Below are 27,317 nucleotides of genomic sequence, written 5' to 3'. Positions count from 1 at the left end.
AACAACAATAACTGCTTAGTCTCCATGCTGCTGGATTTGAATACCTTATTATGTGTATTTTCTCCTTAATTTCTTTCAGTTTATTTGGAAGACGACGATCTTGGCATTAGGCATATTAAATTGAACTATCAGATTAATGTTGTTGATAGAACTTCTATAGCAGTGGTTCCTATCCTTTTCAATATCATGGACATTTTGAAGCTCATGCTTTATTTTCGCAGACCCTTTAAAATGTTTTTGCATAATTGAGGTCCATTGGCATGTTATACTATAAATACAAAATTATTTCATGTTGTAGCAGGTCTTTGCTGTGGAAAATGAAATCAGTTTATATATATATATATATATATATATATATATATATATATATATATATATATATATAAAACTTTTGGAAGAATATACAAAATGGGGTTTAACTGTTAGCATGGACAAATCTAATTACATGACAATACAGGATTAAACTCAAGACTTGATATTAGAAGAAGATATGGGACTATTTAAACATTGCGAAAATTATAAATATTTTGAAGTAATAATTGCCAAAGATGGGAAACAAGATCATGAAATCAAAAGAAGAATAACAATGGGAAAATCAGCAATATCAACCTGAAATAGCATTCTCTGGGACAGAAGTATTACCAAAGAAAATAAATCACAAAGTTTTAGAGCAATAGTAAGAAGCATAGGAACATATGGAACAGAAACTTGGCCTGAAACATCAAACAATTTCTAAATTATTAGCTATGGAAATGGACTTTTGGAGAAGATCGGCTTTAATATCAAAAAGAGATAAAATTAGGAACAACATAATAAAATATAAAATGGGAGTAAGAAATTCAATACTGGATTATGTACAACATAAGCAATTGCAATGGCACAGTCATGTAAAAAGGATGAGTGAAGAACGATTACCAAAAAAAAAAGTGTTGGAATGGTTGCCACCTGAGAGGTTGAAGAGAGGGAGACTCAATACTACATGGATTCATGGAATTAAAACAACAATGAGGGAAAGAAGATTGGAGGAAATGCAGTGGGTTAACAGAGAAGGTTGGAGAGAATCTTTGAAATTAATTTTCAAAAACTAGAATATTGGGCACTGGAAGACGTATATACATTGTTAAACCAGTTTTATATATATTGCCTTGCAGCTGTAAGTTTAGCAAAGTCTAGCTCAATCTGTAGATATTCTAAGTTGCAAGTCTAACTCCACATTTTTACTTCTGTATTTGTTGTTCAAGAAAATCAAAACAGAAAATGTACATTCACACACGTATGTTGATGCATGTGACATTAAGTGTTTTATTGCAATTCCAAAACATCGTGATTCATGTGTCGTACATGAAACCAAGATTGCAAGAGAATGATTGTAGCAAACACGGTTTTTAAGAAAAAATTCTGTGATAATTCTAACAGCTTCTCTTCTACTTTGACGAGAAAACTATTTCTGTCACCAAGAAGGAGCTTTTCATACAATTATTTTCTCCATTACAAGAAGGAAGATATTTCCTTAATTTTAATGTTAATGAAAGAATTGTTTTATTGCTAATGATATCCGACAAGTGACCATCACCATTTATTGCCAGAAAGTCACTGAGATTGGTAAATGGATAGATACTCGACTGATAACTCTCAGAAAAAAACAATTTAATTTCTTTATCGTTGTTTAAATCTTGCATGGTGAACACTGTTAAAGTTTAAACCTGAGAACTGGAATTCTGAGAATTTTAAAAACAAAGCAAAACTTGCAAGCAAAGAGATGTCGTTTAAACAATCTCTTTCCTGTTAAATACCAGATCTGAAAAGTCCGAGATAAGCAAAACATATTCCAAAAATCTAAGAGAAGTCAGAAAATATGAAAAAGATAAACTTAATTAAAATACCACATGAAAACATATGATCTAGGTTCTGTGGACACCATTCAAATTACTAGTGAACCCCCAGAGGTCCACAGACCACAGGTTGGAAACCGCTGGTCTATAGTACTTGCAATACTCTGTAAGAGCTACATCATAGTAAATGTGTGTCAATCTGTTAATTGCATTTCTGAGAAAATGTTTTTGTATTAGTCTTTCATTTGTTGCCTATTAAAATAAAGTCCTGTTCTCCATTTTCCCCTCATTCATACCTTGCCAATTTCTAGTAAGTTTAAGCAACTAAATGATCATGGCTCTGCAGAGAATATAATAGAAGAAAAATAAAAGGTCTACAGAATAATTACGGAAAATTATCAGAAAAGTTTATCGTCAATATAAACTAAATATTGAGTGTAAAATCATAATATAGTGAAACCTGGATTTTATGTTCCTTGATTTTACATTTTCCTTGTTTCTATGTCCGATTTTAAAAGTCCCACCGAAACTAATATAAGAACAATGTCATAAATTTTCCTTGATTTTACATTCTCAAGTCGGCCTTGGTAGCACAGTTGGTATAGCACTGGTCTTCTGTGCTCGAGGTTGCGCGTTCGATCCCGGCCCAGGTAGATGGCATTTAAGTGTGCTTAAATGCGACATGCTCATGTCAGTAGATTTATTGGCATGTAAAAGAACTCCTGCGGGACAAAATTCTGGCACACTGGCAATGCTGATATAACCTCGGCAGTTGCGAGCGTCGTTAAATAAACCATAATTTTAAATTTTACATTCTCCATTTTGTGTAATTCCTTGATTTTATGTTCAGACAAAGCTTTTAGTGAACAATAATTGAAGCGTTGGCTGCAACAACGTTGTAAGATACAAAATTTTCATTTGGCGTGTTTCCATGTAATAATGTTGTATGTCATGTTACCTTGCTATACTCTTTGGCTTGCAACTGTCCATCAATGCAGTACATGAAATTTGTCCACTCAAAAGTTTGCTCCCCCATAAGACCAACGTTGTACGTGTACACATTTTTGCAGCTCCTGTAAATTTTACCAAATGTAACTTATAACGTTGTTCCAGCCGACGCTTCAATTATTGATTATTCTACATTCATCAGGTCATTTATACATTATTACAGCAAACGCCTTGTGAGAAAAACAATATGGGCAATTAACAAGTTAATTCATGATGTGTCTCTGATTAAGGTAAATGTTCTGGATGTTCTGCATTTCATTGCAGAGGTTCGGGAAGCAATCACGAATTCAACAATATCTGTTTCATAGAGCTGGATTTAATGTGGATGGAAGTGGGCCTCTGAGGGTTGAAAGTACAATAGAATTAAACATGACAGAAGACTAATGGGATCAATTAGAAGCTGTTGTTATCACATGAAGAATATGTATGCTGTAATGATGAAATCTTAACATGTGAAGTTCAGACCATAGAACAAATGTTAGAAGGAAAGCTAGCATCTGATGCACCTGAAAAAGAGGAGGAGGAGGAGGAAGATGAAGGAACAGTGAATCCCCAACAACTTTCCTGTCAGCACTGGAAGGCATCGGTAATACTAGCAAGTACCTAATGAGATTTGATTGTGATGATAATGTAATGACTGCCCCAGCAATGTTGAAAATGAAGTATACAGTGTGAACTAGAAAGCAATAAAACAACCTACCTTAATGGACATGTGGAATAAATAAAATTGTAGGTAATATTATTTACCGTAATGATTTTATTATTATTATTATTATTATTATTATTATTATTATTATTATTCATAATCCTAAGATAATACATTTACCTACCTACAACAGTTATTACGTTATTAGTATACCAGTATTTTGCAAAAGTTAAATTGTTTATATTGTGTTAATATGATATTACTTGAATGTGTGGGACATCAAAATCTATGTAAATTTTAATTTCCTTGTTTTTTCATTTTCCTTGATTTTGCTTTCATTTCGAGTAGGCCTAGTCCAGTCAAAAATTTAAAATCTAGGTTTCATCACATACAGTATATGAAGAAGTTTAAACAGCCGAAACTTGTCTCCATCTTTCTAATTTCCTAATAGAAAAGCTACATACCAGAAGGTATCATGAGGGAGAGACCTGATGCAGATGCACTCTTGATGACAGCTCTGGATCGATGTTTGCATGGTAAAGACATTCTCTGAGTGCTTGTGTCTGCACCTCTACGTGTTCTGTCTTCTGTTGGTGCCATTTCCTGGAAATGCTCCAAATCCAGACTACAGGCACATGAAATAGAGGGTAAAATGAGTTTATGTCCTCAAGAGAAAACAAAATATAATAAAGTACATAAGATTTCACACCCTATTTGTGAAGCACTACAATTACAAGTGTTACAAAAAGTTGTTACAAATACATATTTACCTACACACACGAACAGTCTTATATTACACATTTACGAGGGACCTGTTAATAAGCTCATATCGAAACCTCGCTTCAAACTGTGCACATAAATCACCACAGCAGATAGTATTTGTAAGGTTGTGAAAACCTATTGGAATGCCGCATTAAGAAATAATGATGCGTATTTTGAGAGAGCAGTTGAATTTACATCTTCCATGAATGCCAACTCTGTCTAGAAACATGTAAAGATTATGCAATGGACACTCCGTACCAGTTCAGTGAGCACTATCTACTCAAATTTTCGACAACCATTTATTCTTGCTTTAAATTAGTGACTTCACAGTTAACATGGGCAGTCAATTATTATGTGTTTGTCTATCTGCTGTGGATGATAGCGATGTTCGATGTACGAATATTAGTTTTTTCTATGTAAGATCATTAATAGTTCTCTTGTTAGTGTTGCAAAGAAAAGTAATCTATATGAAAAAAAAAAAAAAAAGAACAACGGTATTTAAAAATATCCAAGTAATTTTCAGAAGTTTATCATGTTATTTAAAAATTAATAATGCTTTCTAAACACTGTCACAACATCCTGCTTACTCCTTCGTAAGTGTGTTCTGTTGCTAACTGATTACAGGAGTTATAAATCTCATGCATCTGAGGTAGATATTACTAATGAATTTCTAAACAATTTGTAATCTCGGATTCCAGACGACATTATAAAGTGTGGTGAGTAATGTCACCTGAGTTAAAAGGTAGCAAAATAGTCAAAATAGGAATGTTTTTAAGTGTATTTCCAATTATTATCAATAGTTGCTGCTTTATGCTGCATAGAGTTACAAACCCTCTTGTCTCATGATAGGGTGGAGCACAACTTAGTTGTGACACATTCTGAATAAATGGCAGGTATGTTGTGGTAGATAGGTGGATGACATATGGTATTATGTGATAATGAAGGATTACAGGAATGCAAAGAAAGTGGGTAATGGTAGACGTCCTCTTCTGTCTGGGTATGTCCTCCTTTTTAGGCCTTTGTCCGAGATCCAGACGAATTTAAAAAAAATCAAGAAATGTTTTCCTTTTCGTAACTTGTATGCCTGATATTTTTAAATTATCTGCTTTGACGCCTTTTCAAGTAATTTTCCTGTAGGTGGCAGCAGCATCGATGGAATATACTCTTTGCCAACGATCGCAACTCCCTTTCCTCCTCCATGTTATGGTCGTTGCTAAGAGGTAGCAAGTAAATCGAGGTGAGAATGTAAATCTAAATAGATAATATTTTCTGTTCTCTTTAATAATTTTATTACAGTTCCCATGATTTTCAAAATATGTAGCTAACTGTAAAATCACTATTGTTAAGTTTTTTTCATAATTATTTTGTAATAATATAAATATTAACATACCTTTAATATGATATAAACCTAAACCTGTACTCTATTTTGTAATAAAATAGACATTGACGCAATTTAAAGCATAATATAGATCTCAGTCTAAATCTAAGTCCATATTTTCTGTCCTCTTTTTATCGATGTGAATCTGGTCTAATAGGTACTATTCCGAAATTCGCCTGGAGAGAGGAAATCACAAAAAACCCAAGTCAGGATAGTCGCCTCTGGGACCGAACCCTAGACCTCCAAATATAAGAAAAGCATGTCGACCACTATACCGCCATGCTTGGTAAAATATTGTTTACATCATTAATTGGTTGAAAGTCATAAGGTCCTTTCATATACTGTATATCACAAATTTATTTTGATATATGAATACTACGAGGGTGATTAAAAAAGTAAGGTAATAAGAGATCTCAAAGGTGACATATTCCTCTCTATTTCGAATTTTCTGCCAGGGCCACAGCATTATCACGCAGCCATTAGATGACGCATATGTTGCGCTAGACCCTCGTAATATCAGTTGTAAGATAGTTGTGCACACGAAAACATGGTCAAATGTGGAAGTGCGTAGTGTGATTCGGCATTTGCGTCTGAAGGGCACCTCACCAGCAGAAATTCAATGTCAATTTGTTGAGGTGTATGGTGTGAATGTCATGTCATGGGAACAGTTGTAGATTTGGTGCACTGAGTTCGGTAATGGCAGGAGAGATGTGCAAGATGACCAACAATGCAGCCAGCCAAGCACGTCCATCACAGATGAAAATGTGTGCTGTACTGAAGGTCTGATTCAGGACGATCGTCGCATTTGACTTCCTGACATTGCTAAGGAACTCAACATCTCAGTGCGCAGTGTGCACACTATCGATCATGAGCAGCTGGGATACCGAAAGATGTGTTTACAGTGGGTGCCAAGGCAACTCACAGAAGATCACAAAGCCACTTGGCTGGGATTGTTTCTCATGCACTTGATGTGGTTTCATGAGGAATGAGCGCCATTCTTGCACTGTATCATTACAGGGGATGAAACGTGGGTGCATCATGTGACACCAGAAACGAATAATACAACTAAAACAATGGGAGGAATAAATAAATCCTAATATTTAAACAAATAATAAGTAATTCAATGGTAAAGGTAAAAATTAGTGTTATGGGATGATTTAATTGAATAATCCAGTCGATTAAAATTAATCGGTTGTAGTTGATATTAATTATTATTTTGTTAATACAAACTCATACTAAAAATTCCGACAATATTCCTCTCTCGGAAATTGCTTACTTAAAAGCTTACAATACTGTTATTTTCTAACTACAAAGCAGGTAGCATAGGAAAATTCTCTGCACTTCAGAAAGAGATGAAGATATGAGGGCAGTGACCTAGTCTACCTCTATTGAAAGTTGAAACACAATGCGAAACCCTTATTAAGATTTATGTTTTTCCAAGAAAACTTCCACCTTGTTGTCAGCTCATCTTCCTAGCACATTAAAATACATATTTTTCTGGGATTCGTCCCCCTCATCCCTTATAAAATAGCCATGTCTACACTGTGTGCAAGTGAGAGCGTAACTATCTTCTCTTTCTATAAAATCTGGTAATTCGATTACAATAGGGGCCAGTCTTCTGTTTCTACCGCTGTACTTTTGCAGTTGCAGTAGTGAGTTTGTATATGAAGGTTGTGTTTTTAGTTTGATAAAGAAAAAAATCAGTTTTCTATGGTCTGTGAAAAGTGTAAACTCCATTATGTCATATGAGAATTTGAGAGGCAAACTCGTGAATCGTTTGGATTTAAATTAAACAATCGTGGAGAAGTGCTTGACAGAAAAAAAGTTGTTTCGTGTTTAGTGATGCAGGAAACATAGTTACTAAACGTAGAGCAGCACTTAATTCGGAGCATGTGAATGCACTCACATTTTTAAAGTCACGATTGAAGCAGTATTAACTAGGTGAGTCTTCATACTTTTTGTTATTTATGTTTGTCTCAAAAATTCCCGGAGAAATTGACACAATAAATTATAAGCCTCATAACAAATATGTTAGTAAATAATTAAAATAGTTGTTTTGTAATATAATGATACAATATATACAGAGATACAACATTTAATACCTATGCTTATAACTGAACACAAGTTAAATTTAACAATAATTGTGTATTACAGTATATTAAAACATTTTTTCAAATTGATCAAAACTCGATTAATCTACCGATTAACCGATTAAACTGAAATAATTATCGATTAAATATTTTGATCGATCAACAGCACTAGTAAAAATACCTTCCAAACATGCAAATGAAGTAAACTGAGCAAAATAATTATTTAGGTGCATAATACTGTAGATGGATGAGAATGCACTATAAATAAATGTTTAACGTCGACACCACCTGAGGAAGGACGAAGACCTGGAGAGAGGTTTCAATAAGGAAACAAAGAAGAGAGATATGCCAGAAAATCAATCAACAAATAATCGAGAGTGAAAATTAGGAATTTGAAGGTATGGAACATTACAAAACCAACATATAAAGTATATTTTAGATATATTTACAATGATAATTGTACTATCTCAGTCAATAATGTGACTGACTACAAACATTAGGGATTGGTGGCAAAGAATTTTTCTCTTTGTCAGTGCTTTGGAATGCTTCTGGGGCCCACCAATATTTATCAATTTTTTCTATCAAGGTAAATTCCCTCATTCATTTGTTAAAATTAATAACAAAATAACTTACCTGCTGCGGTTATCTTCTATGGAAATTGAAAATCTAGGTAAGGAATCTTTGCTATGAAGCCTTCGTTTCCTCTGAATCTGTGGTGAAACATCATCACTTTCAGTTTGAGACGACTCTGGAGTAGTTGGGTTTGCTATAATTTTCTTCTGGAAGTCAACACCATCTGTTTCAGGAGTATCCACAGTGCTGCCCAAGTTGGATGGCGAGGATTCAGAGTGGTCCGATTGACCAGAATCTCCCCGTGAGAATGACTTCCTTGCTGTATTATCCTCCAATTCTTCATACATTCCTAATCGTGTCTGTACCTTGCGATACTGTGGAGAGCATGATGAGAAGGAACCAAATAGTGGAGAGTCATCAGTATCATCTGTGTCTTCTCCAATATCATGATTGTATCTATCCATACGAGCTGTGAAACATAGGGAGAAATTACAGAAGTGATAACACATACAGTACGCCAATACAATTTTTTAATACACTGATATAAACCACAGGCAAGTTTATTATAAATCTATGACTCAGTGTAAACATGGGTTGAGTACAGATCTAGACTAAAAGATAAAAGGTAAATGACTCCTATTATGGGTCACGAAGGTTTATAGAGTAGCAGAAGTTAAGATTACCTCCTTTATTAGACAATCGAGATTAGTACCAGTAGAGATGTCAGTACTATGGTGCTTGTTGTCTTTCCTATTAAGAAAATGCTCCTGGTACTTTTTTCTGTTGGAATCTGAGTAAATCCCAGGGCCAAAGTGCAGCCAAAGGAAAAAATCCACGATACTATCAGGAATCGAACACGCGACCTTCTGGCTCGCTGTGAAATGCCTAACCGCGCCACTGCTGCGCTCCTTCTTTGGGGTAAAGTTTATTAAATACATTATAGAAATGATGGGAAGAGCTGCATTATAATTTAGAACAAAGTAAATAACATATGAGAAATTCAGTTTCTCAAGGGGAAAAAATAACACTATCAACAACAACAACAATAATAATAATAATAATAATAATAATAATAATAATAACAGTAATCATCATCATCATCATCATCATCCATGGTGCTATAGCCCTTTTAAGAGCCCAGACCGACCAGCTGGCTGCAGCTGGCCTAACACCCACATGTCGAAGCAGAGGTGAACAATTATCCAACCAGAACGGAGGTATTGTGTGGTTAGCACGATGAGCCCCCAGCCTTATAGCTGACTTTCGTAAACGGATTTCCCTATCTATTGGAGCTCTCCAAGTGCAACACGATGCTGGGAAGGCACTGGCCCCATACACTAGCAGAAATTATAATATGATCATTTCTTCCCCATGAGGACCAGCATGCATTCTGTGATGCGAGTCCTAGGCAGGATGCTTTAGACCAAGACGCGAATAATAATAATAATAATAATAATAATAATGATAATAATAATAATAATAATAATAATAATAATAATAATAATAATAATAATACTCCATACAACTGTATTACAGATGTTTCATTACTTGCTCCTGATGAAGCACAATGGATTGGACGGGTCTATTTCACATTCTAAGGGTTTTTTAGTTGGTTATTTAACGACGCTGTATCAACTACTAGGTTATTTAGCGTCGATGGGATTGGTGATAGCGAGATGGTATTTGGCAACATGAGGCCGAGGATTCGCCATAGATTACCTGGCATTCACCTTACAGTTAGGGAAACCTCGGAAAAAACCCAACCAGGTAATCAGCCCAAGCGGGGATCGAACCCGCGCCCGAGCGCAACTTCAGGCCGGCAGGCAAGCGCCTTAACCGACTGAGCCACACCGGTGGCTTTCTAAGGGGTATCAAGTTAGTTATGTTGTGGCCGAGTGGAGACCTCAAGTGCAGTATGTGTAATAGCACAGTTGCGTTACTATAAACACATTCTATACTGATTCTTTTTCTTGCATGTGTAACTAGTTTGTTTTGAGCACTACTGAGTGTTGCTTATATTTTATGGTAGTTTAGTTTTTGTTTCTTTGTTTAGTTTGTTTAGTAAATTTTATTTTAGTATTTATACATAAATATGCCAGCAGTCAGTGGTCAGTTGTGAAATATCACAGAAAGAGAGAGTGAGTGAGAGAGAGAGAGAGAGAGAGAGAAGCAGGTGGTACAATCAATTTAAAAAGCCTATTCAAACAACCGGTGTTTCGAAGACCACTGTAAGGATAACAGAAATTGATGTTAATTTTTAAACGAGGTTTTTCTAAAACAACATTTTTATGCATATATGCACCTATATCTCAGAAACTATTAGTGTTACAGGGCTGAAATCTTGCACACTCATAGTACATCGTATAATGACTTAATGGTAGCACTTTTACATTGATATAATATGTATTACAAGATTTAGATGTATTTTTTTGTGTTGAAAATTTCAGGTTTTTCTCACTAGAATTTCTATAAAAGTTTATTACTATTTTAATTGATTTAATTTATAATTTTGCTAGTGAACGTAAATAAGTATACTGCAATCCCCCCCCCCCAAGAGAAGACATAATGGTTGGCACAAATCACTTTTCCAGGATTTAAATAAACAGAGCCCACAAAGATGAGATGTAACATTAAGTGTAAAATTTTAGTGACAACTATACCATTTGGCTGGCTTTTTGAACCTACAGACATCGGTAATTTTATTTTCGTTTCAGGTAATCTACACTATGAGTAAAAATGAAAAATGTTACTAACTGTCAAAGTAACTTGTGTCCTCCTCATGGTCAATCTGTGGAACGAATTCTGCCTTTTGCCGTAGTAGAGAATTCCAATCAACTCCAAAGAAATATGGATGCTCCTTCACTTCTTGGGGTCCTCCAGTTCCCAAACGATCTCTAGCATTTTGTTGTAACAATGCTGTTATAATGTTCTTCGCTTCAGGTTGGACTGGCCAGTCATCGTCATCAGGCCACTCAATGTCATCTGGTACACAAGAAGCTGTTTAGTATTGTCCATAGCAATATCACAAACATATAAAACATTATTAATCACTTACCATTAACTGTATGTGCAAATAACTCCTCTGGTGTTTCTCCGAAAAATGGAACACATCCAATTAAAAATTCATAAAGTATTACACCCATTGACCACCAATCCACTGGCTTGCCATAACCCTGCCTATAAAAAAGCAACATATATCTTCTGACAATACACTGTTTCATAACAGATTAAACTCATATTATACAAAAAGTCTGGAAATCTTATAGTACTTAATATATATTACATAATTATGTATGTTGTAAACAGTAGAGATATTGGAAATTTCATGGGTGATAGAGGTCATGTTCCTAAACAAAAAATCTTAAAAAAGAATGCCAAAGTTTAAATTATAAGAAAGAAAAAAAGGACAGGTTTTCAGAACAGGTAGTCAAATTTTGAAATTCCAATGTCTTGTAGTCAATTGTGAACAGACAAAAATGACTGTCAATTCAGAAGTCTATGATTTGGAAATCATTCTTGCTATAAACGAATTTTTGCTTCCAAACTACATTTAACCTATCCATAAATGAGATGTGCAACACATAATTAATGAAAACTAAAATATATAAAATCGTCCATCTCTACCATATACATTTCAATAATGGAAATAAATGACTGCTTACTAACGCTATCAGCCAACAACTAAGTAATCGTTGGTCTTTCTAAACACGATGCATTCAAATGTCTTTTGTTTTAAGCTAGTAACTTTAACGAAAACACTGGATTCGTAAATTACCGATAATTGGGGAAAAAAATTCTGAGATTATAAGAAACTATATTTGTACTTTTTTATTTAGAAACATAGTCTGTATCATTTGTCAAATTTCGGTCTGTATATATACACAAAATATAAAACTAACTTAACACTACAGTACTCATATCTGATAACAGACTGAGACAGAAATGTCTAAAACTGCCGTATGTAATAAAATTACGTTTACAGCTAAGGAAACCTACCTCAATATTACTTCCGGAGCTATGTATTCTGGGGTGCCAAACACCTGTTTATCAGAAAATTGCCTGGTTTCCCTGTCTATGTAACCTTCATAAAGATTAGTTGCCACTGAAATCAAAATAATCAACATGGAACCACTGAAATTACACCGAAAATCCCATGCACTGTTTGCACTGAAACAAATACAAACCAAAGATTTTTATTCTGACAATGTCTGCAATATCCTATTTTTATACTTACAAGACATAAGACCCATCTTGCTTAGTCCAAAATCTGTCAGTTTAATATGACCCAACGCTGTTATCAACAAGCTGAAATGATTTAACAATGCATCACATTTCATTTAATTTCAATCAAGCACTAATATTTTATTATTAAATTTAATCAAACACGAAATCTAAACAGAGTTATATGCTTTAAGAACACAAAATAGCAGAGTTTTAGACCTCCATCAGATGGTTCAGAACAGGTATTCTTTGCAAATATTACAAATGCAATTTTAGGGTCATTTTCACCAATGCCGGTAAATATACTTGTTATCATAGTTTTATAAAACTCGTTTAATAACATCTCGGATAACATTCAACTGTGTTCACCACAACATTTATTATCTTAGCTTTCTGAAACCTAGATTTTCTTTCAATTCACTTTAATCCTTCAAAATTCTCATCTTGAAATCAGCATCATCTCTGCACTATGGTACTCCTGGAAATGAGGCTATCTTGAAATAAAAACTGACTAGCATCATACGAACTCTTAATTTAGCAAAAGTAAAAACAAATTAATATGATTATCTCAATGGTGTAGTTGAATTATACAGAGTGTTTTGCTACCATAAAGAACTATGATCATTGAAGAAAGAAGAATATAGAAGCCTAACATGACATACCAAGAGATAGATATATTATTGGAACTCATACAAAAACACACTCGAAGTGTCGAAGTTCACACCATCCAGGCTGGTCTATGTGTTAACAAGGGAACCCTTTCTGATCGAGGATCTACGGTATTCACTACTTCTGCCTTCCACAGACGCGTACAAACAACTTCTAGAAGAGAATACACAGAAAAGGAACAACATAGACGACAAGTTCTACGCCACTAGCACCATGGTCGACCGAAGCTGGACTGGGACTAATCAACGCATGAGGAACGTAGTCACAAGGCTAGCAGTGCATGGATTTCACTTCAAAGTGTGCAGCACAACACAATTCCATACAGTGTCCAAGAAGCGTGTCTGTAAATTCTGTGGTGAAAGTTGTGACATGTACCACGTCCTGCAGTGTACCAAGTGCCCAAAAACAGTGACCGAACTTAGCACAGAAGACTAAGGAACAAACATCCTATGCACACTTGTGCGCATTTCTTCTTTATTATACAAAAACACACAAATTTTATTGAAAATAAGAAACTAATGGAGTTACAATCAAAATTAAAAATTATAAGTAGAAAGAAATAGCACATATATGGTCTTCCAATAAGAGTGACCTACTTCTAACAGAATATAACTGCCATGTTTATGAAGCTAAAGCAGTCATATTTTTCCCCTTGGTTACAGTTGTTGTTGACAAATAATCATGGAACGTTACACCATTCCACAACAAGTAGAAATCGTTAAAATTTATTATCAAAACGGGTCATTTGTTTGCCAAGCATTCTGTGCATTACGTGAAGTGTATGGTGCGCGTAATCATCCCTGCAAGAGAACAATTCAATGTTCGATCGAAAAATTTGAGGCAACTGGTTCTATTGCAAATCAAACAACGCCTGTACGTGAATGACGTAAACACTTCAAAGAAAATATAGTCGGCGTTCGTGAGAGTGTATGCAAGAATCCATGGAAAACAATTTTTCAGCGAGCACAAGAATTGGGTATTTCATCAACCACAACTTGGCTGATTTTGAATCTGGACTTGAAGTTACACCCTTACAAAATTGTTTTAACTCAAGAACTGAAGCCAAATGACCATAGATTGCGTCGTGTATTCTCTGACTGGGCTATGGAGCAAATGGAAGTTGACCCTGCTTTTAGCCGAAAAATCATCTTTAGCAGCAAGGCCCATTTTTGAATGAATGGTTTCGTTAACAAACAAAATTGACGCCATTGGAGCATTAGGAATCCATTGGAGACTCAAGAACAAACACTTCATCCCCAAAAGGTTACCATCTGGTGTGGACTTTGGTACACATTTTTTCAAGATGAACGAGGACAGGCTCTGAATGTCAATGAAGGAAGATACAAGGATATAATAAGGGATTATTTTTAGCCTCAATTGGAAGGTATGGATCGCAGAAATGTCTCGTTTCAGCAGGATGGCGCCTCATGTCATACTGCTCACGAAACAGTCGACTTTTTGAGGGGGAAGTTCAGAGACTTCATTATTTCGTGTGGTGATGTTAACTGGCCCCCAATATCATGTGATTTAACGCCACTGGATTAATTCTTATGGGGTTATGTTAAATCACGGGTTTATACCAACAAGCCAGAAACAGTTAATGAGCTAAAGAATAATATCACGTGCGTTATTCGTGAAACTGAACTGGTTTATGTTTGTCTGAAAATTGGAAGAACCATATATGCACAACCTAACGAATTATATTAAGTGTGCTTGAAAATGATAATAAATAAATAAATACAATTTATACAATTTGTTTCATTTTAAAGGTATGGCACTCTTATCAATTCTCAAGGAATTGACTTGTTCGTAATTCTTCGAACTTAGGACATATATGGGAAAATTCCATGAATGCTTCCAGAAAAGTGTCAGCAGAGATCTGGATGGAGTCGCTGAAAACAGATGCACATAGTAATGTATAAGCTATGGCTCAATTTTGATTGCATCACATGATCTGCACAGCCATGTTACCTGGAATATACTCATACTAAATAATTTTGCACTGAATGTTAAAAATGCTGTTTCGTAAGTTTTCATAGTACATCTCTACAACCAAATATTCAATAAGTTTACTGTATGAATTCTGAAAATTTCACCTGTGTTTTTCTATTCAAGATCTAGGTTTAATTCTTACATACAATTTAAATTTTCAAAACCATGTTAATGAGATCACAAATGATGTTTATGGTCAACCAGACTTTATTTTTGTAATTCTAGAGATATTTTAAGGATGAACATATTTTGCAATTATTTTATAATACTTTAATACATAGCAAATTAGAATATGTTTCAGTTGTATGGTCACCTATATATAAAAATCATACTAATTACTGTACACAGAAAAAATTCAGAAGTGTTTTCCTCGATATAAGTATTTTAAGAAACATAGTAGATCTATTTTAATTAATTATTCTTATATAAAATTGTTAATAGTGTAATTATTAGAAATAAACTATTACAACATATTAGTTTTAATGCAGTGAAAACAATTTAAGAACTATAAATTGCTGCAAATTCCCATTTTTAAATCAAAAGTACTGGTATTAAAATGCTCACCACTAATTCAAATGTGTAACATGTTTCATTTCCTATCTCTTAAAAATAACTCTCTGAATTTTAGCTTAACATTACAACACAATCTATACAAAATTGCTTTATGAACTTTTATGCACACCGTTTGATTAACATTTATATTATAATTTGTAACTTTATGTAGGCATAATATTTTTCTTTATCCTCAGACTTAATGGGATTGTATATTTTGTTTTGTAATATACAGCACAATTTGGCATTATTCTACCAACTGTAAGTGGAATTTATTCCTGTTGTCTGCAGAATGAATGAATGAATGAATGAATGAATGAATGATTGGCTAGATGGCTGAACAAACGAATGAATATAAGCATTAAGTCACAATTTTGTTACAGTGCTCACTCTGTTATAGTAATCTTCTTAGAGATTACAATCTTTGACTTCGTGTTTTGCCCTATGGTACATGAAAGCTACAGTTACGACTTTTAATGTGAATTGAAAGTGGATTAAAATCAAGCGAATGACCATTCAGAGTCTCAAATACTCCTCTTTCTGCAGCCTGCTTGGCAATATGTGCACTATAAATCGATAATATTGCTAATAATAGCTATGTAATTAGAATAACAAATATAAACTCCTCTGCTTACACAATATATGATACACAGTTCACCTTTACATTTGTTTTCGTATCATGATAAAATGGATGCAGCAAAGGGGAAACACTTCCATCCCTCTTTTTTTTTTAGTAGGTTATTTTACGATGCTTTATCAACATCTTAGGTTATTTAACATCTGAATGAGATGAAGGTGATAATGCCAGTGAAATGAGTCCAGGGTCCAGCACCGAAAGTTACCCAGTATTTGCTCATATTGGGTTGAGGAAAAACCCCGGAAAAAACCTCAACTTGCTCCGACCGGAAATCGAACCCGGGCCACCTGGTTTCGCGGCCAGATGCGCTAACCATTACTCCACAAGTGTGGACTCAATTCCTCTTCAATTTGACCCTTCACATTATCACAAGACTCTCCTATCACCGATCTATTCCTGTAATATCTTTGGGATTTCTGAACATGACTTCCAACATTGCTCTTATTTGCTCATGAGTGCTCACGCTGCTTCATAAGAGCAGCTGAGTTAGTCACCACTGCTATACATTGAAACATCAGGCAAGACAGATTGAACAGATTCAGATTGCTACATGCCAGGTTACTACTACTTAAGGATCAACTTCTTCATATGTCACTCCAAGCTGGGCTGGATGCAGAAGACCGGTGCTGAGTAAATTAGAAGAACCTCCACCTATGCACTTTCTTTTCTATTCTTTGTCACATTTCATCATCACTATCATTTTCCCTCTAGCTTGTTAGGTGTTCCAATTGCCTGTGCCATTTTCTTTTATGCCAGTTTTCTTGGATAATCCCATTTCACTGGTCAATCTTCCACAGATATAATATAAACTAAGATAATGTCAGAAAACCAAAATAATTATGTTGGTGAAACAGAAAGGAAACAACATCGTAGCTTATCGATCCAAAAACCTGGATAAAATAATTATCGGCATTGGTGAAATTGGCCTTTAAATTATTTACACTCATCATTTAAGAAATCCATACATTTTGACAAATAATTTCCTGTATGAGACAAATCCAAAGACACATCTTTACAGCTCGCATCAGTCTACTGACATCAACTCCTTTTAAATGTTCAAATTATGTTTATTCCATGCTAAAAAATAAAACAATACTGTGGTACTTACTTATCTGGCTTCAGATCCCTGTGAACAATGCCGTAGCTGTGCAAGTACTCTACTGCTAAAACTGTTTCGGCAAAGTAAAATCTGGCCATATCAGGAGGAAGTGGCCCAATATTCTTTACCAGTGTTGCACAATCTCCTCCTTCTACATACTCCATAACAAGACAGAGATGTTTCTGCAACATTACGAAGTTTTACTTCACTTCTAACAAAGACAATTAGTAATTCAGAGACTGTCATCATTGAATAATTAGTTAGAATGTTGGCTCTGTACAACCAACATTCAAATATTAATCATGACAAGACCAAGTAGAAATCGTGGTGAAACAAATATTTATTTAGAATGTTTCCTTTTGTACTCCCATTTGTCTATCTCAGTTCATTATATTTCCATAATTCATAATAATTTACATCACTGTACAGAAAACTACATAGCAGTGGATAATGTTTCCAAGAGACAAATTCCACATAGGAAGTTCCTGAATGGGTCTGACATTTGAGGCGTACAGAATACAAGTGGTGCAAATCACAGACACTGTTAGTGAGATATTCAATGTTTTAGAAAAAATCAAATACAAAAATCAGTAGCACAATTTTTCATCCAATGTACATTTATTTATAAACACAAAATACCCTTTAACCTACATGATAGGAATATAAATACCTGAAACAAAATTTATGGCTGAAATTAAATAATGAGAAATAAACCATGGACTTGCTTCACTTGTGTCCTGAAAATGCTCAATTATTTCACATAGCAATAATGTCAGTGTAATTAAAATAATCATTTGCTTACGATTTTCACTTGTTACACAATTTTAACATTTCTCTATCTTTATTAATTATAAATACTGAATAGCCGCCCAGAACAAGGTTGTAACCCCCATTTCTTATAAATTGACTTTTTCGTCAATCAAAGTTGTAAAAGATGCACTGTGGGTAATCCTTGTACTCATATTAAAATCAGCATAATATCAGATTGTCAATCTTGCTCTACAAAATTAAAAGTATTTACAGTACAATGCATTTCTTCTCATTTATGAAGAATAATTTCCTATTTGCTGGTTACTACCTTGTTCTGGGCGGCTATTCAATTAAAATAATGTCCTGAAAAAAAAAGACATAATAAGTTTATATTCTATTCTGTTTTCATATAAGTTACGAGGGTAAGTCAATAAATAAGTCGCAAAACGGTAAAGATACAATAGTGCTCAGAGTAACTGCCTGAAATTTATTACACTTTTCATTATATTCACTCTGTACATTCAGACACATACCACCTCTTTACAAGTCCTTGAAAGTCAGCAGCAAAGAAGTTTTTGTCTGCTGTCACAGCCAACAGTTACCTCTTGCGTTACGACATCATCATTTTCAAAATGGCGGCCACTCAAATGACTTTTTTTAGAGGCCCGAAAAGATGAAAATCACTGGGTGCTAAGTCGAGACAGTATGGTGGATGTTCCATGTGTCTCCAATGAAATGTTAGCAACAGCTCCTAGGTTTGTCTGGCGTGTGTGAGCAGACATTGTCATCCAGAAGAATCATGCCCGCTGTCAGGAGTCCAGGTTGTTTGCAATGAATGGCCTGTCGCAGTTCTCACAGAGCGATGCAGTATGACAGGGCATTCGCAGTCTGACCGTTAGGTTGAAATTTCAACATGGTCACCACAACTTTGCAGGCTGATGGAATTGTCTTGAACTTTTTTTTGGATGTGGAGGCAGAATGATTTCATTCCATGGAGGATCATTTGGATTCTGGTCGAAAGTGGTGAACCCACGACTCGTCCCCTTTAACAATTTGCTGTACGAAGTTCTCTCCTTCCTCACCGTACCGATTGAGGTGCTGCAAGGACAGGCCCATTCTGTTCATTTTGTGTTAAGCAGACAACTGGCAGGGGTGCACAAACTTTACGAAACTTCAGTTCCTCATGCATGATGTTGTAACCAGTTCCATGCGAACAATCTACAGCATGGCTACGTCATCAATCGTCACATGTTGGTCATTATGAATGATGTGTTTCACATGCTGCACTGTGACTTCAGTTGACACCTCTGCAAGACGACCAGGCTGCTCCCGATCTCTGATGCTTCGCCATCTCTTGTTAAACTCTTGGATCCATCTGAACACAGCTTTCCGTGATAGACAGTTCTCACCATACATGGGACGCATTTCGTAATGCACTTCTTCTGTAGAAGTCCTTTGGCCCACAAAAAACGCACAACTGCATGCTGTTCTTCTCATGTACACTCATGAAGCACACCCGCCATCTTGCACTGGCTGCCACTGACTGACCATGGGCTGCAGTATACAGTACAGCCTCTACTGTCTAGCATACATATGTTGCTATCTACTGGAAAAATATGCGCGTGGAATTTAAAATTGTATTTGGTAAACCGACATTCGCGACTTATTTATTGACTTACCCTCGTACTTTTGTATGAGTTCATTAAGAACATCAAACTATTGGACTGATAGGATATTATGGCGGGGATGAGCAATAGATCTTTCAGGTCGCAGAGCCAGGGCTGTCATAGCCCTCCCCCTTTTAAATTTAATTCAATTCCATACTTTTGTATCATATTTTACTAATAGTTATATTATAATCTGCACAAATAAGAGCAACAGTTTATCACTTGAAGACTTGCATAAAACAAAATGAAACACAGTTGTAACATAACCATAACGTAACTAATACATATCTAATAACCTGAATTTTTTTTTTCTTTACCTTCATTTTCAGTATCTCACTTGCTTCCAGTTGCATCAGGTACTGCTAACATTTAGTTTGATTTAAATAATTTTTCAATTCATCACACAAATAAAAATAACATTAATTACTGAATATAAGAACAAACCACAAAGTAAATAGCACAACTTGCTAAGTGAGGTGGACTACTTCACTTGTCCTCTGAAAAAATGGCAATCTGTTCCAGTGTTCTGGTAAAGTGCTACTATCTACTGCCAAAACATTAAACAATAGATTCATTTTATTATTCGTTTGAAAGATCTTATACTGTTGTATCTTTTAAACCTTAAATTAGCAAATGTTTAATTTTTGGACTTGCACCACTTGTATTCTGAGCGCTACATTTATCAATCTCTAAAAAACTAAGAAAATATTTACAATAAAAAAACGATATTGTCTAAAAATAACAACACCTGTAATTTCATTAAACTATCGAAGAGATTAAGTAAATGTTCAATATTAACATTAAAACAATCTTCAAATACAAAATATCAATACTTTGTGTTTTTTTTAATTCAATGCCTTAAACTTTGTAATATTTACCTTTGTTTCAAAGCTGCAATACATGCTGACAACAAATGGATTGTCAGTGAAACTCATTATATCTCGTTCTGCAAACACTTGATCCACCTGATTTCGAAGCATTAAATTGTTCTTGCTTATTTTTTTCATAGCAAATCTTTGATGCGTTTCTTTTAAACGCACTAGATACACGGCTCCATATGCACCATTAGATATAAGCTTAACAATCTCGAAATCATCTTCTGAAGGAACCTAGAATATGAGTACTTCCAATTAGCAATATAATACAGACTATAACAAGTACTCAAACATATAAATTCAATGTCTATTAAATTCACGTAAATATTATTACACCAAGACATGTCAACTTAATGTAGACATCGCAATTATTGGTTGTAATGCTAATGATGGAAACAACATTAGGACGTTTGTCTGGAATTCTTTTCCTCAATCTTTACAAAATTTCGGCCATCACATACTTAGTAATGATAAATAATAATTTCACTTAAGGAAAATGTTGTATGGCTGAAATAAATTTCTCTCAGTAGCAGGAGAATTGCCCGAAGAGTGGACACCTTTTTAACATGGATTCTGATTCACGCTGAAAGTTGATTCATAATGTCAATAGGGATAAAGTTGGACACGAGAGATGCAAGGAGACAAATGTATATTTTGATCCACCTGGAAACTGAAGCACTGATCACACTACATGGTATTAAAACAAAGTTGATTATTGCATTCCTTTCCTTAAAAAGTACCATATTTTATCTTGTACCATTCTCTTCCCTCCCCCATTTTTCTGAAGTTCTGTGACTGAAAACACTAAGGGGGAAATATGAGAGTATGTTTACCAAGGGGATACATTACGCAGTTATTAGACTCAGTGCTTGATATCATAAACAGATATACCAGTAATTTTTTAATTCACTTTCATTTTGGTGATGAGTCTAAGTGCCAAGCTGGCAGAGAAAGAGAGGGATAATGAAAGCATGCATAAAAATTTAAGTGATTTACTGGGGGGAAAAAAAAAAAAAAAAAAAAAAAAAAAAAAAAAAAAAAAAAAAAAAAAAAAAACAAACAAACAATATGGCCAATTACCTACTGATTTATTACCATAAATAAGTAATTTTAAAATACCCTTCAAGTCAGTTGAATAAACTGTTGAGTTATGATATTCCATGCTTTCATCACTTCTTTTCCCTACACTGTGTTGTCACTTTCATCACCGCAGTAAAACCCCATATATACGTTTCTCACTTGTACAGTTTTCGCATTTCTACATTACACTTCGAACTTTCTTTCGATTTTCCATGTAAAACTGTTCCTTGTATCGGTAAGTTATTCATTTACATGTTTTTCTCACTTGTTAGTAAATTTTTCTTGTTCCTCACAAGCTTTTTTCTGCACTTATACTGTTAGACTCTTGCTAATCCGGCCACTCCTTGCGCAGAGATAAACAAGAGTGCCAGATTACTGAGAGTGCTTAAAAATGCCATTAAATTTAATGTTATAAGCTGCGCCAACCACTCCACTGGCACTTCTAAACCAAAACTAGAATGTTCCACATGTGGCAGGAGCAAGTATGCATATATAAGTATATACGTGTATAAGTAAAACAGTGTAACACACGGTGCCAGTGCAAATTTCCCAGAAAACTATGACAGAAGTGATGGGAAGTACACTTGAAGGAGGCCAGATAATAATTGAGAGGCCGAATTACTGAGGGCTGGATTAGCTACAATCTAGTACCGGTATATGAATCGCTTCATAAAGAATGGGCTTCAGTCCAGTTTAGCTAAGTTCTGGGAAATGAATAAAAACTGTCCAGACCGATGCCTCTTCCTTTACAAAACGCTCACATTCCGAACACAATATCACAATGAAAGAAATGTTGGACTGGTTTATTTTCTTGATAAAATGATGTGTTGAGCATTCAAGATGGGAAATTCAATGTTAACTCAATTTCGAAAAAAATGTGACTGATGCCCCTTTCTTTATAAAGCGATTCATATGTTAAATTGGCAGATTAAATTTGCCAACAATATATATATTCGAAAATTATTTTGTATTTGTACAGACCGAGAAACAAAATGTGACAGTTTTTATAGTTTAAATCCTGTGCACCAAGTGACCAGCATGATGTGTAGGTCTAATGCAAGGATACTGGAGGGTATGTTTATGATGCAAGAGGATGTAAACTGTTACAAGAAACTAAGTAGAAGAAGTGGAATCCGTATCGGTATTTGGTGATGCAAAATAGAAGTTTAAGCTTGTTCTGAAAATAAGAGGGAAAAATATAATACAGCAGATTGTGATCTGAGAACAGAGTAGCAGTCTTTCATTCTTTGTGTATCAGAAGTGTTGTGCAAAATGAGTTTGCTATAAAAAAAAAAGTGTCCTTCAATACAGGACAAATTAACAATAATTTAAGACGTGAGAAACAACCCAAATGAAGCAAAGGTGAACATTGCAAAGCACCTTAATTTGCCATAATCAACATTAACTATGATTCTCGGCAAAAAAGCTCGAGCACTGAAAAACATATGCAAGTGCAGGATGGAAAGTTCTCTGAATTGGAAAAATACATTATAATAATTGAATGGGCATGTCAGTCAAATTTTGACGGACTTACCTATTCAATTATTGTAAAAGAGCTTATTGGACCCACACATCATGTTCATCAAAAATACATTATGATTTGGTTCCAATAATACACTCCTAACGTGCCTATATCTGGTAAAATTTTGAAAGAAACAACACTAGAATTCGCAAAGAAATTGAACATGAGTATCTACAGAGTGACTGTATTACTTTGGAGAGGTGTGGTATTTCTGGGCGAAAAGTCTTTGGTGAAGCAAACAATGTCAACGAAATTACTGTATAGCATTAGAAAAGTAACCTGCCAATGACAATAGGGAAATATAGTCTGAAAGACATTTACAATACCGATGAATTTGGCCTCTTCTACAATCTGCTGCTGGATACAAAATTGGCAGTAAAGGGTGATCCATATCGTGAAGAAAGGCAGAAAAAGCAGTAGGTCTCAGTGCTTTTCGCTATGAATGCAGATAGATCTGATAGACTACGGCCACTATTTATTGAAAAATAAAAAGAGCCTCAATGTTTCAATGGTGTGAAGATGCATCCTACAGATTACGAGGCAAACGAGAAAGCATGGATGGCCCAAAATCTGTTCAAAAACAATCTGGAAAATTTGAACATATGTGTAGTGTAACAGAAATAGACACTTTTCCAAATGCTTCTACACAACGCAAATACATAAAATGTGTTTATGTTTAAACTGATTTCATATGTTTTTATGCATCACCATCATCATCATGTCCTTTATGTGTTAGACCAGCAGTCGTCAGCACAGTGCACCCTTGGGTTAGCATCTCTTACCCACAGGTAACTTGCCCCGACCGGAATTCGAACCCAGGTCACCTGGTTTCGCGGCCAAACGTGCTAACCGTTATTCCATAGGTGTAGAATGTCTGATGTTGTAATGTGACTCAACATTATATTTGTTTTTATTATAATAGAGTGTCCACATACTAAGAATTTGGCACGTTCGGCAGTTTGAACAGAAAGAAACTGTTCCTCTCATTGGAAATCTTGAATAACTTTAAATGTAGTGCTGGTATTTGTTCTGTTCTCTTTGTAAATAGTTCTCTTATTGTAGCATAAAATACTTCAATCTCCAGTGATTTCATACCTAGATAATTATTCTACGTTTAATTTGTACTTCAGCAGCTAATATTTTCTTTGTTCTTAAATTATACAATAAATTGTCCAGTCTTTATTAATCAGGTAATGTTTTAGTATTTTGATTTTATTGTAACTGTAAATTTAATATTAATTCCAATTTTAATTTCAATTGTATTCTTGATATTGTAGTTGTAATCCCCTGATAGAGTGGAAGAGAAGACCCGATGACCTTATCTCTACCAGATTAAATAAGAAAGAAAGAAAAAGAAAGAACGAACGAAACAAAGAAATAAAGATAGAAAGAAAGGAAGAAATGAATAAACAAACAAACAAAGGTAGAAAGAAAGAAAAAAGTACTGGTAACTAAATAAACATCCGAGTAATAAATAAGTAAATGAAAGAATGAATGAATTAATAAATGAACACAGAAATGAATGCCGTGTCAGTGGACCTATCCATTTTACAAACCACCAGTGATGTTCATTCTTGGTTACACTACGCTTGAATGTGCGACACTGTCTGTTTACATTTGCAACAGTTTTCAGCACCCATCCATGGGTGCACGGAGGCACAAAGTGCAAAATGCCCGCCATGGGCACGTCTGCTCTAGGCCAATCTATATAGATACCATTTCATATTAGGAAACATGTATTTAAATTGAGAGTTAAACTGTACAATTAATTAAAAAAGTAGTTTCCACACAGGGAATAAGCTTATGAAACTCCACCTTAATCTGATTTGGCCAAAAGGTTTGACGAAATACAAGGTCTTACATTATATTCTGGAAAGCAGAAACTTCTATAACACAGCCTAGTGGATTGGATGCAAAATTCTCTCAAATCATAAACTATTATTAATAGACTAAAAGTTAAAATAATATACTAAAATACTTGTTAAAAAATGGACTTGTATAGTATAGACCTTATAGACTAGTTCTTAGGTCTGACATTACAGCTGGAAAAAACCTCTGAAAAAATCCAATCAGGAAACTGAACCAAGGCTGACTTAGGCATTGGAGCATGAGTACTGCTTCCTAGAATATGCCAGTGGTGTGTACACACATGGATGCAAATACACATACATTTACATTCTGAAAATAAAGGAAGAAATAATACTGTAGAATATCGTACCTTTGAGTCTTTCTCATCCTTTGGTGTTGACTGAGGTATACATAATCGAAATTTTTCTGGCGAGGAACACGTAGTTTCTAATTGACTCAGATCTTCTTGCAGTTCTAAAAGACGAAATCAGTATTTATTGATCACATCTGAACAAAAATTGTGAATTTACAAAAATAAATACATATTTTCTCGCATTGCACTACCTCATATGTAAGAAATGAATTTTTATTCACTATGGAAACTAATGAACAATAATATATCAATCCTTGAACTGTCATGTCACTAACGAGACAAAGACAGCATAAAACAATGCTAACAATTATTACACAATCAGCTATATTTTCTTTTTAATGACTTGCACTGAGTGGTAAAGTATTCTTGTGTATTTGCGCATTTTCAATAAAAATTAAGTAAGAGATTTCTTACTAATACCCTAGATCATATATATCCAGATTGCTCAGTCTCATAGGCTTTGACGGTAACAACTTTTGTCAGGTTTACTATGCTGTCATCTAGTTGTTACATAAGGAGTCACGTCATAACTCCTATTTGAATTTCATTAGCGACTGTACTGCCATCTCATGTTCGTTTACGGTGGATGGGTGGCGATCCTGGTGGTTGTTCTCTTCAAAGTGCTGCCAATTTTAACATAGGGATGAGCAATCTGTTACATATATGATCTAGGCTAATACATAGTCCACATTAATTTTGTATAAAAATGAGAACTCTTTAAATACTGTTTCTTAATGGAATAGATGTGATATTAGAAAACAAATGAAATGTGGAGAGAACTAGTTGCATAATCCATACTTCATATGATTATATAATCAAGTATTACTGAATGATAACACTGTAAGAACATGTCTTTCATCAGGAACAATTGGTTTATAATACTTCGTACTAATTTCTGAAACACACTGGCGCTAATTTTTTTTTGTTCCACATTAAACCTCGTATTATTAATCTCTATGTGAAGTACCCAAATGTCCACTGCAGCCCAAATTACTCAAATTTGTCAAAAACGGGTTTTTAATGATTAGAAGGAATGGTATGATACTGAATTTTTAAATCTGTAACAGTGTAATTCTATCTGTAAAGAAACTGCGTGTAAGAAAATGAAATCGTACCTGCTATAGGATCCCTGTTCAAACCTAATTTATTTATGATATACTGTGGAATGTCGGCCTTTATTCCTTGAGATGTCTTAGCCTGCCCTTCTGCTTGCTCAAGTAAATGATAGAATTCTTCAGGATCAAATTCCAAGCACTCAAGTAATCGAGCTGGTCTTGATATTATTAGAAGTAGCTTTTTAATAGCTCCAGTCAATCTTGCAGCTGCTTCAGGTGATTTCTCTTTCGTCTAACATAAAAGTTTTTAAATAAGTCAAACACAAATATATACACGTTATAAAAAACACAGGTAACGTGTTTTACATAAATATGAAATTTTACAAAATATTACGGTATACACTGTAATTTTACATCTTGATTACACAACTTTTAACACTGTATCACTTCGGAATATGTATGATAATACTTTCTTGTGTTAAATTCTAACGTACCTTGTTTACATGTTTCGACCTTTTATGGGTCATCTTCAGAACTGGTCGTTGCTGGTCTTGGCGCCTCTTGTTTTGTTTCCTGTGAGAGTGTGTTCGTGCAGTGTAAAACGGAATCAAAGAGTGTTTGACTCCACTTTACACCACATGAACACACACTCACAGGAAACAAAACAAGAGGCGCCAAGACCAGCAAC

The 27,317-nt window shown here is 34.7% G+C and overlaps 1 protein-coding gene across 5 annotated transcripts in view; it reads right to left on the bottom strand.

Annotated features, from left to right (window-relative positions):
* Positions 1-27,317, bottom strand: part of dop (microtubule-associated serine/threonine (MAST) protein kinase dop) — a 263,178-nt gene that overhangs the window by 17,942 nt on the left and 217,919 nt on the right. For all 5 annotated transcript variants that reach the window (XM_069837714.1, XM_069837716.1, XM_069837715.1 and 2 more), the window contains 10 exons: positions 26,690-26,921; positions 25,572-25,675; positions 20,755-20,985; positions 17,469-17,641; positions 12,524-12,594; positions 12,286-12,391; positions 11,345-11,466; positions 11,044-11,271; positions 8,350-8,758; positions 3,951-4,111 (listed from right to left, as the gene is read on the bottom strand). In XM_069837714.1, the coding sequence (XP_069693815.1) occupies positions 3,951-4,111; positions 8,350-8,758; positions 11,044-11,271; positions 11,345-11,466; positions 12,286-12,391; positions 12,524-12,594; positions 17,469-17,641; positions 20,755-20,985; positions 25,572-25,675; positions 26,690-26,921 (1,837 nt within the window). The remainder of the gene's footprint in view (positions 1-3,950; positions 4,112-8,349; positions 8,759-11,043; positions 11,272-11,344; positions 11,467-12,285; positions 12,392-12,523; positions 12,595-17,468; positions 17,642-20,754; positions 20,986-25,571; positions 25,676-26,689; positions 26,922-27,317) is intronic.

This window comes from Periplaneta americana, chromosome 10, assembly GCF_040183065.1.
Source record: "Periplaneta americana isolate PAMFEO1 chromosome 10, P.americana_PAMFEO1_priV1, whole genome shotgun sequence".
Taxonomy (NCBI): domain Eukaryota; kingdom Metazoa; phylum Arthropoda; class Insecta; order Blattodea; family Blattidae; genus Periplaneta; species Periplaneta americana.
The sequence above is the reverse complement of the archived record's forward strand: the minus strand, read 5'-3'. Positions and strand labels throughout refer to the sequence as shown.